This window comes from Sciurus vulgaris (genome assembly GCF_902686455.1).
Source record: "Sciurus vulgaris genome assembly, chromosome: 11".
Taxonomy (NCBI): Eukaryota; Metazoa; Chordata; class Mammalia; order Rodentia; family Sciuridae; genus Sciurus; species Sciurus vulgaris.
This window is the reverse complement of record NC_136472.1, coordinates 72117423-72132712: the sequence shown is the minus strand read 5'-3', so window position 1 is coordinate 72132712 and position 15290 is coordinate 72117423. Positions and strand designations below refer to the sequence as shown.

At 44.7% G+C, this 15290-nt stretch overlaps 1 protein-coding gene across 3 annotated transcripts; it reads left to right on the top strand.

The window, feature by feature from the left end:
• The first annotated feature begins 1092 nt into the window (after nt 1-1092).
• On the top strand, nt 1093-10142 carry KCNE3 (potassium voltage-gated channel subfamily E regulatory subunit 3). 3 transcript variants are annotated; one of them, XR_013757717.1, is made up of 3 exons: nt 1093-1274; nt 8830-9632; nt 9719-10142. XR_013757717.1 is itself a non-coding variant. In XM_079103831.1 (3 exons), exon 3 carries the CDS (start codon nt 8868-8870, stop codon nt 9183-9185), a length of 318 nt encoding a protein of 105 aa, XP_078959957.1. In that variant the 5' UTR covers nt 1093-1274; nt 8077-8205; nt 8830-8867; the 3' UTR covers nt 9186-10142. The 3 variants fall into 3 exon arrangements, 2 of the variants coding, with proteins under 2 accessions (XP_078959957.1, XP_078959956.1); XM_079103831.1 differs by adding an exon at nt 8077-8205 and having other exon boundaries at nt 8830-10142; XM_079103830.1 differs by having other exon boundaries at nt 8830-10142.
• The last annotated feature ends 5148 nt before the right edge of the window (nt 10143-15290 follow it).

The following is a 15290-nucleotide window of genomic DNA, read 5'->3' as shown; positions in this document are numbered from 1 at the left end:
GGACATACTCCAGATCTCTTGAATCAGAACCTCTGGAGTAGAGCCCAAAAGTCTACTTTAACAAGCTCCCTGGCTGATTCTTAGGCACACTGAACACTGAGACTGCACACCTAGGTGGTCAGGATGACTTCTCTGAGCAGTGATCACCAGACTGAGAAGAAGGAATAACTGGGTCAAAACATGTGACCACAGAAACAACCCAGAAATAATGGAGACTAGTAATTTTGTACAAAATGTCCACCATGTGGTAGGCCTTTTTTTTTAATGATAGCATTTCTTAGATACTGTGAGATTTCTGAGATTCTGTGAACTGCAGATATCCTAGAACAGATCTTTGCAAAGGCTGAGTTTGTTACTAACTATTGCAAGGCCTTGGTCTGGTAAAGAGGACTTGGATAGGCCCCCCACAGAGTCCCTGAGAGATTGTTCCTCTGCTAGCCTTCTGGCCTTCATTTCTTAGCTTTTCTGGCTGCTTGTCTTCTCTGGAGAAGCAACCATGTCACCAGCAACCATGGCTGGAAAAGGAAGAGTGTTCTGGGACAGAGATAGGTTAAAATGTAACCAGACACAAGCTGGTCAGGCATGTGAAGGACTACTGAGGCTTGGTGGAGGAGACACCTGCTGGGGCTAAGGAGAGGGATGTAGTGGATTCTGAGTCTGAATTCTGCCACTGACTTGCTGGGTAAAGCATGAGCAAATCCACTCCCCAATTTGGGCGTCTGTCTCCTATCTGGAAAAAAGGATTTGTGTTACAATCAGGTGTTTTCTCTAGTGACCCTCCAGCTTTCATATTTTGTATTCCGAGAACTCATCTGACCCCACCAAAAGATCGTGAAGAACGTATGTAGGAACCATACCCACTTCACAGACAGGAAGCCAAGGCTCAGCAAGGAGCAGTAATTTGCCCATCATCACACAGCTAAGGAATTCGGTCTCAGGTCCAGGAAGCAGGCGGTACCGGCGACGGAAGGTCGGAGCACACAGCAGGGTGAGGCTAAGGAGCTGGGCGGAGGCGCCTGAAGCCAGCCCGCGAAGAAGTGGGTGTGCTGAGACCGGGCGGGGTCGGGGGAGGAGACTCCCTGGGGAAGGGAAAAGGAGCTGAGCGCGGGTTGGAGCACAGAGCCGCAAGGGCGCAGCGCAGGGCAGTGCTGTGCGCACGCGGAGCTCACCCGAGGGGGCCGAGCTCAGAGGGGCGCAGTGCCCAGGTCATCACGGGCAGAGGGCGCCTCGTCCCACGAGCAAACCCGCGCCCTTGGAGCCTTGCCAAGAGTCAGGTAAGGTGCACTCGCAGGGTTGGGAAGGCTGAGCTGCAGCTAGAGATTTTAAAAGAGAGGTCTTTGGGGCCTCACTTCCTAGGGTCAAGGTGCGTTCTCCGTGAGAGCGCGAATCCAACATCAGTTGCAGTTCAAGTACCAAGCAGATCCTCCTGGCGGCGGAGAGCAGGTGTTCTGGGCATGGGGAGCTGGGCTCCCTGCATGCTAATGCTAAGCCTGGAAACCCTGTGTGTCCGTGTGTGTGTGTGTGTGTGTATGTGTGTGTGTGTGTGTGTGTGTGTGTGTGTGTGTGGCGGGGTGGGAGCTCGCACCGATGCCCCCAGGCCCCCGCAGGATGGCATAAAAACTCTTCCATGCCTATCGATGTGCAAGAGAATACCTGGTCTGCAACTAGTGCGCACGAGGAACACCATTCCAGGGGCCAGTGCAATTAGTTTTCTGCTTGGCCAGAACTGCTGGCTCCATTGTGTGTCTCTCACCCTAACTGACCCAGTACTGGGGAAAGCATGCAGACTCGCGGAGGCATCTCCTGCTGCTAGTAACAAGATTAGGCTGGGGCTTGGGAGATTTGGGTTCTAGTTTGCAGGTTGTGTAAAGCCTTTCCACTTACTTGCCCACTCTGTGCCTTGTGATTTCTTATCCGGGTTCACCACCAGTAAAATGGGTCTTTTGCTCCTGTTGCCTAGTACCCTATGGGGTACTAGGGACTGGATCCAGCAAGGGACTGCATCTGGAAGTCTTTTATCTAGAAAGTAGCCAAGCTCAGCCCTAGTGTGAGAGCCCACTGAGATCATCTCCTCTTAGTCTCCCTCCAAACTTCCCTGGACAACATGATTTACGTAGGGTCACACCAGGAACCAAACAAAATTAGAACCAAGTTCTTCACTCCTAATCCAGGGCTTTCTTCACATCACCTACAAAGGGATGTTGTAAGTGTAGAGACTATTATCTCCTGGCATCTAGCCACTTTGCCAGTTCAAATAGGAGGAGATAACGTGCTAGAGGCATGGAAACTGCTTTCAGATTTTCTTGACTCCTTGGGATGAAAATCAACAACCTTCTCCATTCCTCTCACTTCACACTTCTCAAAGTATATTCCTATCCATAAACTTAATGTGTGGGTGCTTTGAATACCTTCTAAGAGGAAGACAAGACAAGAAACCCCATCTTACTAAGGAAAACGAGGCCCAGAGGAGAGAAGTTCTTAACACATGGCTAGACACGTTGGCTAATGGAGGCAGAAACCCAGGTCTGTTGATTCTCAGGACTTACAGAATGGTCCCTCCCAATGGTAAGGGACAACAAGAACGATTAGAGAGGGCAGGAAACAAGGATGTTTCTGAAGGAGGTAAGCATTTCAGAAAAATCATGAAGAGTAGTAAATACTCCCTGGTTTCTTCTGAGGGTAAGGAGAGGTAGAGTGGGGAGAAGGTAGCATTGAAATGGTCGGTCAAAGTAATACAGGGCAGAGCAAGATGTGGAGACAGGGAGGCAAACAGTGTGACCAGGCTCCCCAGTAATTTTCTTCTATGTTTACAGTTTCTAAAACACTTTCTCATCTGTTGTCTCCTTCGGTTTTCATGTGAGGTAAGCTAGGCAGGGGTAATTATTCCCATCACATAGAGGAAATAAATGTGGTGCTCAAAGTCACACAACCAAACATACAGCCAAAATTGGAATCGTGAAAGGCACCCGTGAAAGGAAAGATCAGAGGCCAAGAATGAGACCTGGATTAAGTGTGTGTGAAGAGTAGTGGGTGTGTAGAGCCACACCCTCAGTAGGTATACAGGGAAGAAGACTGCAAAACCATTGCTGGTGTTTGGGGCCCAAGAATGTTTGCCCTTTGGATTAAATGGGGTTCAGGTTCAGGAAGTGTCTGGACTTCCAAAGGCCGCTCATAATTCTTCCTCCCTTAATTAACCCCACCTGATAAAGGTGGCTTCTTTTCTTTGAACCTTCCCTTTCCCAGACTAAATGAAATCTGTTTTTGCCTGTCCTCGATGTTGCTTTTCCTTTTTTAAAAAGTATTATAAGCTGTTTTCATGAGACACAGAGAGAGAGAGAGAGAGAGAGAGAGAGGAGACTGTGTGTGCACACTGGAAGAGGGTTGTCTGTATAGAAGAAGTGTTGGTTCATTTATTCCTGAGTGCCAGCTGTGTCCTCAGGCCTGGGGAATGAACTACGCTTGAGGCAGAGGTCCCGGCCCTCACCACCTCACAGCACCTGCACATGCACACAATTTCAGTACAGCACAGTGCTCTAGTAGAGCTTTGTGCAAAGCACTTTGGGAATAGATAAGAGGGAAAGAGTAACTGTCTAGGGAGAAGGAAAGGATTGAAAGAGTTGACATGCAAGCTGGATCCTGAAGGATGATGAGTAGATGCTTGCTGAGTGGAAGGGAATTCCTGCTAAGAGAACAGCATAATCAAAGGCAAGAGGTGTGCACGGGCAGGGAATGTTGAGAGTGGCCTGCAGCATGGAATGTGTGGAGAATGGGTAGAGGGATATGTCAGTGTCACATGCAAAGAAGTTTGAATGATAATCAGAAGATTTTAGAAGTTTGAATGATAATCAGAAGATTTTAGACACCACCTTATAGGAATGAGGGAACGTATAGTGGAAATGTCTGTGGGAGCAGAGTTGGAATACCTGATTTCTGGTCCCATCTCTGCCTCTAGTAGGCTGTAAGACCTTGAGCAAGTGATTCTTCAAAAAGTGGAGACTGTATCTTCCCACTGGTTGAATGAGGGGGTACACTCACAACCTGATCATTAAGATCCCTTCCAGCTCAGATTCCATTCCTGTATTTCTTCTCAACTAGATGTTGAGATCCACCCTTAAACTCCTCTCCCACTCCATAGGCTTTCCAGTCTACTGTAGTGACAAGACCATCAAAAGGACAGTGGCAACACTATACACCTCAGGGGCTATCTTTGGATCCCCTGCTTGCTTTATGTCACTTTTTCTATCTGCCTCTCTCTACCTCAATTCCAGGGCCTTAAGACACTCATCCAGAAAGAGTAGTTGAAACAAAGCAACAAGGGAGCTAAAAGAACCAATGGTGGCATTTCACTTTTCCCCAGAGAAACCTGAAAGAAAATGTCACCAAGACTCTAAGTTTATCTTTGAGATCACAGTTGTGCCCCAACCTCCATGTTAGAGGCTGGGTGAGGTCAAGTCAAGTACATTTACAGAGGACCCATTCATATGATGGAAATAGCAGGAGCACAGTGTAGACAGAGAGTGAGCCTGGGGTCAGGAGTAGGTCTGGAGCAGAGCGGCCATGGGAAATGAGACTACAGAGGAAGGCTGACTGTCTTTCAAAACTTATCAACTCTACCCTTACTTGACTATGACTGGCAAGAATCCGTAATGCAGGAAAAGGGAGTGGTAATGGAACCAGGGGAGGATGCCCCCTGTCTTGAGGAGACAGTGTTTGGTGTAATATCCAGCTCAGATGCCAGGGAACACTGTCATCTGTAATAGAAAAAGCAGCCAAACAGCACCCCCAAAGACCTGGATTCTCATCCAAGTTCTGCCACATACTGGTCATTTCATTTTGGACTAGTTACTTCCCCTTTCTGAGCATCAGTTTCCCCAGTTATGAATGAAGGCTTGGGCCTAGAATCCAGACTGGAGATAATCTTTAAAGTTCCTTTCAGCTTGCTCAGGAACTTTTTACCTTCCTTCTAAATTGGTCTCTCTCCTGTTTCAAGTCAAGGCTTCTCCATCCTGGGAGCTTGGTCATCTATTGCTGTCTCTCCTAGAGAGAGAAGCCAAGGAGCACAAGAAAGTAAAGCAAAATGCCCAAAGTTACTTCCTGCCAATCCCCAATCTGGAATGAGAGGCAGGCAGGTCATAGAGAACCAACCTGTCCCTTCATCAGCTCTCTGCCTCTCCTGACTAAAACAGGATGCCCTTGTACCCAGGCCCTCATCCCTAGCAGATGGCCTCTTTGCGCCTCCCATCAGAACCATAGGTACCTGAATCTATCTAAGGAAGCCCTGGCAGGATGGCCTGATGATGAATCTTCACACCCTTCAGTGAACCCCACTCAGTGCCTACCCTGTCCTCCACACTGCCCCATCCACCACTTTCCACATGGTGTGCCTCCTTCCCAAGCTACACTACCAGGGAGGGATGGAGGCTGCTAAGAGGAAAAATGAACAAGTCACTTGTTTTGGTCCTTAGCTTATCTAGACTGGAATATTAGGCGTAGGTTGGTCCCAGGGCTCAGGAGTATCTTACCTGAGGAAAACATCTGCAGCCTTCTCTATCCTGGGAATTGAGGGGCTCTAGAAAAACCATCGAAGTGCCTCTCCCACCAGCCTATCCACCCTCCCAAGATCTCACAGCATGGTTTGTGATTTGTACTGTCACAGGATGTTAGAGCTGATGAGGACCCCTTCATGTTACAGTTGCACACAGAAGCTGAAAGCCAAAAAAAGGATGTCACATGCCCAGCTGAGCCAAGGCACCTCCCTGGGTTTCCATTTCTCTCATAGACTAGATGGACTTTGAAGGCCCTCCCAGCCTCTTCTCTACAAAAATAAAACATCCACCACCACCTGTGAAGTGTCTAGTTCCATGTGCTTCATTATATCCTCCTTTAATTTTCCCAAAATGGTGTGTACAAATAGTGTTAATTCTGAGACAAATGAATCTATTTGGATAGACAGGGTTCGAATAGATTTGATCCGTAGCACATCATTTGTTCCTACATGACTGCTGACTACCATTCTAGCACTTGCATCATTCCCTCAGGATTCTAAAAGGCTCCTACTAAGGTACTCGTACCCCTGGGTAGCGAATGTTTTAAGCTGCACCATTAGCTGATCCCAGAGCAGGAGTCCACATATTAAACTGAGGCTTCTCATGAAGTCATCCAGTTAAGTCATTGTGAGTCTGGAGCTGGGCAACCAAGGTACCCCCTTGGCCATTGCAGAGTTCCTGTAACTACAGCCCCAGGCTGGCCTGACCCAGCTGCTGCAGGACGGGGAGGGGAACCAGAAGGGGGTCAGAGCCCACAGTAAGACTATTGCACAACCTTTAGGAACTGGCCTTGAGTGATCCACCCTTGTTCTAAAGTTTGTTCTGTGTGTCTGGTTTCTTCCTCTTCTGTCTCCTTCCCATTTTCCAGCTTTGGCCCTTTCTAATTCCTAAAGTCAATCCTGAGACCCCAGACATGTTCAGAGACATCCTGAAGAGGCTGAGCAACTAAGGAGCCTTTGGGTAGCCACAAAGAGATTTCTGAAAAGCCATCTTAGAGTCAGTGAGTTTGCCTGCCATTTGTTGAGTTTTCTAGATTGAGGTTGCTCTCCTATGGTTTCTTTCTATTCTTCTTTTTTTCTTTTAATCCTACTACAGGATAGAGTCCAACTCTGCAGCATGGCACTCACAGCTCTCTGTGATCTGGCTCCAGTCAGTTTCTCCTGTCCCACATCCTGTCTTGCCCTTCCATGACCTTATGCTCTAACCTCTTGTGCTACCTTCCATTCATCTAAGCATTTTATGCACTTTCTGTTGACGTACCTTTGTTCAACCCTTTCCTTCCCTTGTCTTCTCTAGCTCCTATAAATCTTTTGAGGTCCAATTGAAGTGTTTCCCTCACTGTGAACATTCTCTGAACACTGATCAGAATTCATCACTTCTTTTAAGCCTCAGTAGCTCCTGGCTTGATCCCTGAACAATTTAAGACTGGAGATAAGCCTCTGAGTGCAGGGACTGGGTTCAGGCCTCTCCGAGGTCCCAGCACAGGGCCTGGCCTAGACGAATGATGACTAAGTGATTCATTAGCACATACAAGCAAAGACGCAAATTTCTTGCCTGTTAAGAGCAGTAGATGAGGGCTAGGGAGATAGCTCAGCCGGTAGAGTGCTTGCCTTGCAAGCACAAGGCCCTGAGTTCGATCCCCAGTACCCCCCCCAAAAAAAAAAGAGCAGCAGATGAGAACCTATGTTTCCTGGATCTTAACTGAATGAACCCTTGATCATTTCCCCTCCTCCATCCAGGTGAGACAGCATAAGTCAGAGGGCCTTGCATGAAGAGTGGACCAGTCCTGGGGGACTGATGTATTGTTTAGATTCTTCTTCCCAACTTCTGCATTCAAAGAGACACTCACCAATATTCCTCCTCTTCTCTGCGAGAGAGACCTTACAGTCATTATTAACTTTGGCTTATGACAGTTCTACCTACATGAAGGAGGGCTTTGTAACCAGTGAGTGAATTGTGGTGTTTGACCTATAAAGTCCTGAAAATAGACATCTTTACCAGAGACTGTTGAGAAGAGGGGAATACCTAGCCAGTCCCCTGTGAAAGAATACCCAATGAATCTCAGTGTAGTCTCCTAGACTTGGAGGAGAGATATAGCCCTGCTAAATATGGCCATGTGGTCTGATGATATGCTTATCAAAAACAAGAGTTCAGCTACTCATTGCCTTTTATGTAAATGCTGGGGGAAGGGAAAGCTGAGCTGGTAAAGCTTGTAGGGTATGGTTGAAGGGTGGGAGCGCTGGACGAAGGCTTCCTGATGGAAGTAGGTGTGGAGCCTGGTTTAATGGGAATGATGTGTCTTTTTAGAGACAAGGATGCAAAGTTGTCTTAGGATGTTTTTCTATATTATAGACTAAGGGTTTCTGAGAGGAAGGAAAGGGAGCATTTATTATCACCTACTATTTACCAGGTATGTAGTGCCTTCGTTTCAGGAGGCAGGATAGTTCAGGTGCTGCAGGAAAACCCCCAAACAGACTGAACACTCCTTTTACTTCCTGCTGTCAGTTGGATCTGTTCTCTTCTTCTCCAGTGCCTGAAGGAATCTCCCTGCTCCTCTAGCCCCCTCCTTTACAACACAATTTTCCCAAAAAGTTAGGAATACCTAGTATTTGACACCAAGGATGCTTGAGAGGTCAAATCATTCAGGCTTTGACCCCAGGTAAGTGAAATCTAAGCCATCCCCAAACATCCTCCAAATGGTGGCTGTGTGTTATATAAAAAAAGAATTGTTCTGCAGGAGAGTTCTGACAACTCTCTTCTAATGGTGCTGCACAGTCCTGTGGAGAGCTGGGATGGGAGGCAAAGGAGCTCTAAGTTGGTCTTCAAAGACTGGGACTTTATCTTAGCCATACCTCTCAGTCCCTGTGATCATGGACAAGCTACTTGTTTGTTGTGGGTCTTAGTTTACCTGTGCATAAACTGGAAGGAGCTAGATTAAATAATCCCTAGGGCCCTTCTAGCCTAAAGTTCAGTGACTTCTAGGATAAAAGAAAAAAGTGAGATTAATGTGGGTTTCACTGAATGGTCAGAGAAGGTTTTATTCCATAGGTATCCCTGGAGCACTATGAAATGCTGTTACAAGTGCTCGTATATATTAGTGAGTAAACAGATGTAGTTCCTGCCTTTATTGAGCTTGTGGTATAGTGGAGAAGGCAGACAAGTCAACAAGTAGTGAGAGTGGACTATAATGTTAGGATTCTAGCTAGGATCTGAAAAGTGGGGAAGTCACTCAAGCTGAAGGTAATAGAAGCCATCCTCTCCCTCTTTTCTCTCACCATCACAGCATCCACTGATTCTTCGTCAGCCTCAATTTCTGTTGCTATGGAAACTAAAAATGGGACTGAGACCTGGTATGAAAGCCTGCATGCTGTGCTGAAGGCCTTAAATGCTACTCTTCACAGCAACTTGCTTTGCCGACCAGGAACAGGACCAGGACCAGGGTCAGACAACCAGACTGAGGAGCGTCAGGTCAACCTTCCCGGCCGTGATGACAACTCCTACATGTATATTCTCTTTGTCATGTTCCTGTTTGCTGTCACTGTGGGCAGCCTCATCCTAGGATACACGCGTTCTCGCAAAGTGGACAAGCGTAGTGACCCCTATCATGTATACATCAAGAATCGTGTGTCTATGATCTGACACAAAGGGGCGGGGAATGGTGGAAGATTAAGACACCTGAGGATTGTGTCTTCCGGAACCTCCAGAACTCAGCTGTGGACCACATTGGCCTTCTGTGTCTCTAGCTATAAAATCAACAAGAAAGTGCGAAGGGAGGTCATCACTGGGGTGGGAGAAGAAGGGCTAGTAGACGCGGGCTTTGTAGACAAGACTTTTTCCAGGCAAAGACAGACTTTATATAACAGTGGAAGCCCATGAACAAACACATAAAAGTACAAAAAGATAATGACCAATGATTGGTCAAGTGGCTGGAATATTGGGGGCATGGGGTTAAGGAAGGAGAAGAGGACGTTGGAGCAAAAGGAAATGAAATAGGAAGATGCTCTGGAGACATATTTTTTAACATGTTATCTTCAACAACCATGAGATGCAGTGATGATTATCCCATATCACATATAGGAAGTCTGAGTAAATTTACTTATTTATATTAGTTCACATTTTTGGTGTTTTTAAAAAACACATTTAACATTTGTGATTTTACCTTTCTTGCACAGAAAGCTGGGCAAGTGCCATGCTGCCTGTTTGGGCTGGAGTGGTGCCCTGACTGGAACCAAGGAGTTCTGGTCTCCTTGCCTAGCACTTCAGAACTCTCTGTCACACTGGAGTGGAGCCAAACCTGAAGCCTATACAATTCTGGGGATTCTCTTAAGGAAAAAAATTCAGCCAGGCATGATGGTACATACCTGTAATTCCAGTGACTTGGGAGGCTGAAGCAGGAGGATCACGAGTTTGAGGGCAGCCTCAGCAACTTAGCAAGATCCTAAGCTCATTAAGACCCTGTCTCAAAATAAAATATAAAAAAGGTCTGGGGATGTGGCTCATGGCTCAGTGGTAAAACACTCTTGGGGTCAATCCCTGGTACTAAAAAAAAAAAAAAAAAAAAAGAAGAAGAAGAAGAAGAAGAAGAAAAATCAGAAATATCTTACTTTTAAAGATTACAAAAATGCCATGTTAATATGTTGCTAAGGATCCTCCTCCTAAGACCTTAAGAAGGGGCCTATGCAAAGCAAGGCCCTGAATGAATGCTCCACTAGTTCCGTGGTTTATGTGCCTTTTGAGCTGTATCACAGTTCCTATGCCAGCCATGTCTCCAGTCATGGGGACTTCACTACCTCTAAAGCAGCCTCTTCTGCTTTGATTAAATTCTGACGCATTTTCTGATACCAAGTTGAAATGTGCTTCTAGAACATTATCATCATTATTATCACACCTATAAGATTATCATATTAACAGATTCAGAGTGTGAAGGGCAGGTACATGGTTCAATAGATGGAGAAGCCCTGCTTTTGCCACTAATGTGGTAAATGACCTTAGGTTGGACATTTCTCTCTTCAGTCCTTTCTCTTCTTCAGCACAATATAATAATTAGACTTGAAAGTCTCCAAAGAACCTTTGAGTTCTGACCTTCGAGGCTTCATTTGCATTAAGTTGAACCATATAAAATCACTGTGTGTTCGTAGGACAGAAGCTGCCAAATATCAGTAATTTCATGTGGTTCAGTCTAATTTGTACAATGTGGTGAGTGAATTCTTTAAAAGCTATTTGCCTGGAATCCCTGACTGTAGCTGTCCACCATTCTGTCTGTCTGATTTCAATTTAAGAGATCTCTATGTGGTGCCCAGCAGGCCCCACTGAAACATATTTGTTTGTATATAGCAAAACTCTGAAAGAAAATTTTGATCTCTGAGGAATAGGATTATGTATGATTTTTCCCTTTCTGCTTTATAAATGTATGTAATACTTGACTTACTTGACCATAAGTATGTTACTTATGTAACAGGAGGGAGGGGAGCTACTTCCTCTTTGATAAAGTAAAAATAAATGCCTTTTGGGTTTGTTGAATGGAGGTGTATAGGACGCATTCTCTCCCACAAGCAGTTGTATGACAACCTGCAAATCCGTGTTGAGCCCCATCTGTGTTCAAGCCCTCCTTTATCTTTTCTTGAGGGAGAAGGTCGAGACCTTCTTAAGGAGCTGTGACCTATGGAAAGAACAGATTCTGAAGTCTATAGCTGATAGTACTTTAGAGACTGCCCAGTCCAAACTCCAAATAAAATATGGAGTGCAAGAATGAATGGCCAGGGGAGAGTGCACTAAGGGTTTTGATAAATGAGACTGAGTAGCTCTAAAAGAGTCACTGACTGGGCTTTGAAAGATAGGACAGATTTTAGTGGGCAAAGGGAATGAAGGGAATAAGACAAAGGAAGCTTGGAGATCAAAGTGTTGGAGAACACCTTCCTGGAGAGACAGCAGGAAGCAGGCCTGGTACAGCTCCTCTAAGACTTTAGTGTCCCCATTGGTAGGGGAGGTTCTCCCTTGCACACTTTTCATACTCATAGGGCCTAAGAATAAAATAACTCAAATGCTTTTGCTTGCAAATTTCAGAAACCCAGTGTAAATTAGCATAAGCACAAAAGGGGATGTATGAGAAGTCTTGGGTAACTTCTAAGTTCAAAAGAGGAGCTACAGATACTAAGGCAAATCTAGGGAGCTCAGGGACTTAGAACTGAATTCAAAAAATAGGAGTTGAGTGTATGACGTTACTGAGGATTGGACTACATAAAATTTTAGGATTTTAGAGGGGTATATTTAAACTTTCTAATGTGCTATGATGTAGGCATTGCTCTCTCAACCCTCCCTTGGATCTGCCCCAGCCTGTCTGAAATCTCTGTCCCAACCATCTCCCTCAGCCCATCTGATCTTTGCACAGGTTCTGCCCTCTGCTGGTTAAATCCCAGCACATCACCTTGAACCCTCCAAATTTATTCCTTCAACAGATTATTTATTGAGTGCATATTATGGGCTAAGCACTCACTTGGACATACTTGGGATACATAAGTGAACAAAACAAAGAAATTCCTGCTCTAATACTTAAGAGAATGTACTACATATCAGGCACTTGGCTAAGCATTTTAAACTCATTTAATTTTTTTTTAACCTCAGAATATCCCTGTATTGCAGATCTTTCTTATGATTACTTCACAAGAGCCCACATTTTTATCTTGTGCCTTCAGGACACACCCTCAACCCAATTTAGGTCCTGTGGCACTCACAACCCAGAGTGTGCATCTGAAATTCCCCAGAAAAGAGTAAGAAGGTGCTTTGGGAAAATGAGAGCTGAGTATTAACACCAGTGGCCTGATGCCGTGTTCCCTACAAACAGAACCTGAGACAAGCATTCGCTGATGAGGAAAAACCTACAAATGAGAGAGTGAAGCAGACAGGGAAGGGAAAAGAGTCAAAGTGTTTCAGGTCATGTCTGACCTTGGTCTGATCCACAGGAAACTGTGATAGATGGCTGGAACATAAACCACTTGGCAGAATGCATACTCCTTTAAGGCAAAGGAACCTATGTCGGTCATTATTGTGAGCCATCCTACTGAGTTGCAGTGATCAGAGGAGGGTTGCAAGGAGGTTCCCTTCAGCAGGGGTGGGAGTCTTATAGGTATAAACAACTAATTCTGCCATGAGATTGGGACTTTTTCTCATTTTTTTATGGCACCTTTGAGCCTGGTTTCTCCTCTCATTAAAATAATAATATCAATATATTGATATTATCTTACCATAGGAGAAATAGATAAAGCAAGGCTTTTAGTCAATATTGTGCAAGAATCCTCTTTCAAGTGCCACTAAGAAGTCAAGAACATAATCTTCCTGGTTGAAATTACAGACCCCCACCTGTGGCAAACTGACGGAGAATGAGCTCCTGGGAATAAGGGAGTCAGAATCAGTAAAAAGGGAAGAAAAACTAATTTGATGAACAACTGCTTTCCTTACTGAAATTCCCTGAGCCATAGGGGACTGTCTCACTAAGATTACATCCCCTCTAGGAGCCTCTCACAACCAGTGATGCAGGGATACAAAGATCTTGCTCTACCACCTCAATTTGGGACAATTCTGAGGGATCATCTCAGCTCCAGAGTAGGATCAGCTGAGTCATCAGTTGCAACCACATTGTGAGTTAGCTTCTTCCTCTGCTCACTCCTACTTCCTCATTTCCTTACACATATATCTTCCAAGAACACCCCCCAAAATCCTTCTGCATGAAATGTTCTCTACTGTAGTTTGTTTCCAAAGGGAATTAATATCTCTCTCAAGAACTGTGCCCTAATACTGAGCCTGTTCCAAAGTCAGTGTCAGTAATACTTAGAGAAATGGATGACAGAATACGGATGACGTCTGGCTCCCAAACCAAAAAGGAGAAAAGGCAATGATAGAGAGCAGCAGCGTAGAAACAGCCTGTTATATTCATTGAATAAAAACAACCAGCCACTAGAGGGCCCAGCACTACAGCTCTATAGCTCTGCTTCTTCATAGCACGGATTTTCACCCTTAACTCCCAGCATAATTGTCTATGATGGGGGAAAAAAACTGTTGGCCCATTATTCCCTTCTGCTTTATGTATTCCAGGGATCCCCGTGTCCTAGGCTCTTCCAATACCCTTAGCACTGAGCCCTCTGTACCATTACATATACTAAACTTATTCTCATAAATCAAGGCTTCCAAAGCCTGTTTGTTGTTTGTTTTCTTTTTTCTTCTACCCACTACCCTCATTATTCCAAGGGGTTCTGAAGACATGAAATGTGGAATTCCAAATAGTTGTGATGGTTCATCTAGGAATGGAGAGAATTAGCAAAGTAATCTGTTCAGACCTGCCACTTGCCTCACGCCTTCTACTTCTCCAATTTGCAGTGAAGATAGGACATATAGGCTTAGATGTAAGATGTAGTGACTAAGGGAGAAAGGGTCATGGGAGCCTTCGCAAAAATGAAAAGTTCAACAACATTGTATAATTAAGTGAATTAATTTTCTGTTGTGTACTTAGTAAAAAGACTTAAAGGAAATGTTATTCTACACCCTATTTAGAAAAACATTTAGTCCTTTAAAGGTTGGAGACTTTCCTTACCGCTGGCAGGAAACACTTAGAGGTTGCTGTTTCCAATGTATAAATTTCTGAAGGGACAGAGTTACAATGCCTGGGTGCAGGAAAGCTCTGAGGATTAAGGGGAACAGAGCTGGATTCTATAAAACTGGAAGGGCAGAGGGGTGTTGATGACCTGTGTTTGACCCTCTCTCAGTGCCCTCCCACTACCCCTGGCAGTGATGACTCCAGGATACCTGGGGGGTGGATACCAAACCATGGCTTAGAAGCCAATCAGAAGTTCATGGCAGCCAGGTTTATAATGGAAGGTATAAATGGATGCCTTGAACAACTGGACTAGGGATTTTTGACCAGACTACACCTGCTTGGAAAATCAGCATCTTCACTACAACTACAATGAACTGAAGACAATTTGCCAGATTTTCTAGATTTGGTAAGACCTGGGATTTTGTACCCCCACAAAAGAGCTGAAATTGTAGGTGGAAGTGAAGCAAAATTTAATTTTTTTTTTTTTTTTTTTTTTTTTGGTATTGAGGATTGAACCCAGAGAATTTTTACCACTGAGCCATATTCCCAGCCCTTTTTATTTTTATTTTTTATGTTGAGACAGGGTCTCATTATGTTGCTTAGGGTCTCACTAAGTTCCTAAGGTTGGACTTGAATTTGGGATACTCCAGCCTCAATCTCCTGAGTTGCTGGGATTACAGGCATGTGCCACCACATCTAGCTAAAATTTATCTTGATTTCTAAATTTTTATTTATTCAAAATTTCATTTATTTATTTTTTGCAACAGGATCTCATTATATTGCCCCAGCTGGTCTTGAACTCCTGATTTTCAAGTGATCCTCCTGTCTCAGCCTCCCAAGTAGCTCAGACTACAGGTGTACACTGCTGTGTTCAGCTTTTTTTTTTTTTTTAATGTAAAGAAAGGCAATGTCTCCGTACTAGTTACTACAACTAAAATGAGTTACAATATTTGGAGCTTTAATATCACAAAATCTAGTCTGGCCAGGTTAATAAAAAAATAGTAATAATCTATTAAGGGATTACCATGTATTAGGCAGTGCACTATTTTGTTTAATCCTCACAGACATACCTATGAGGTAGACTGAGACTTAGAAAAGTGGGCTGCCCAAGGTCACATAGCTAGTAAATGGCAGAAACCCAGTTTGTTGGACTCCCG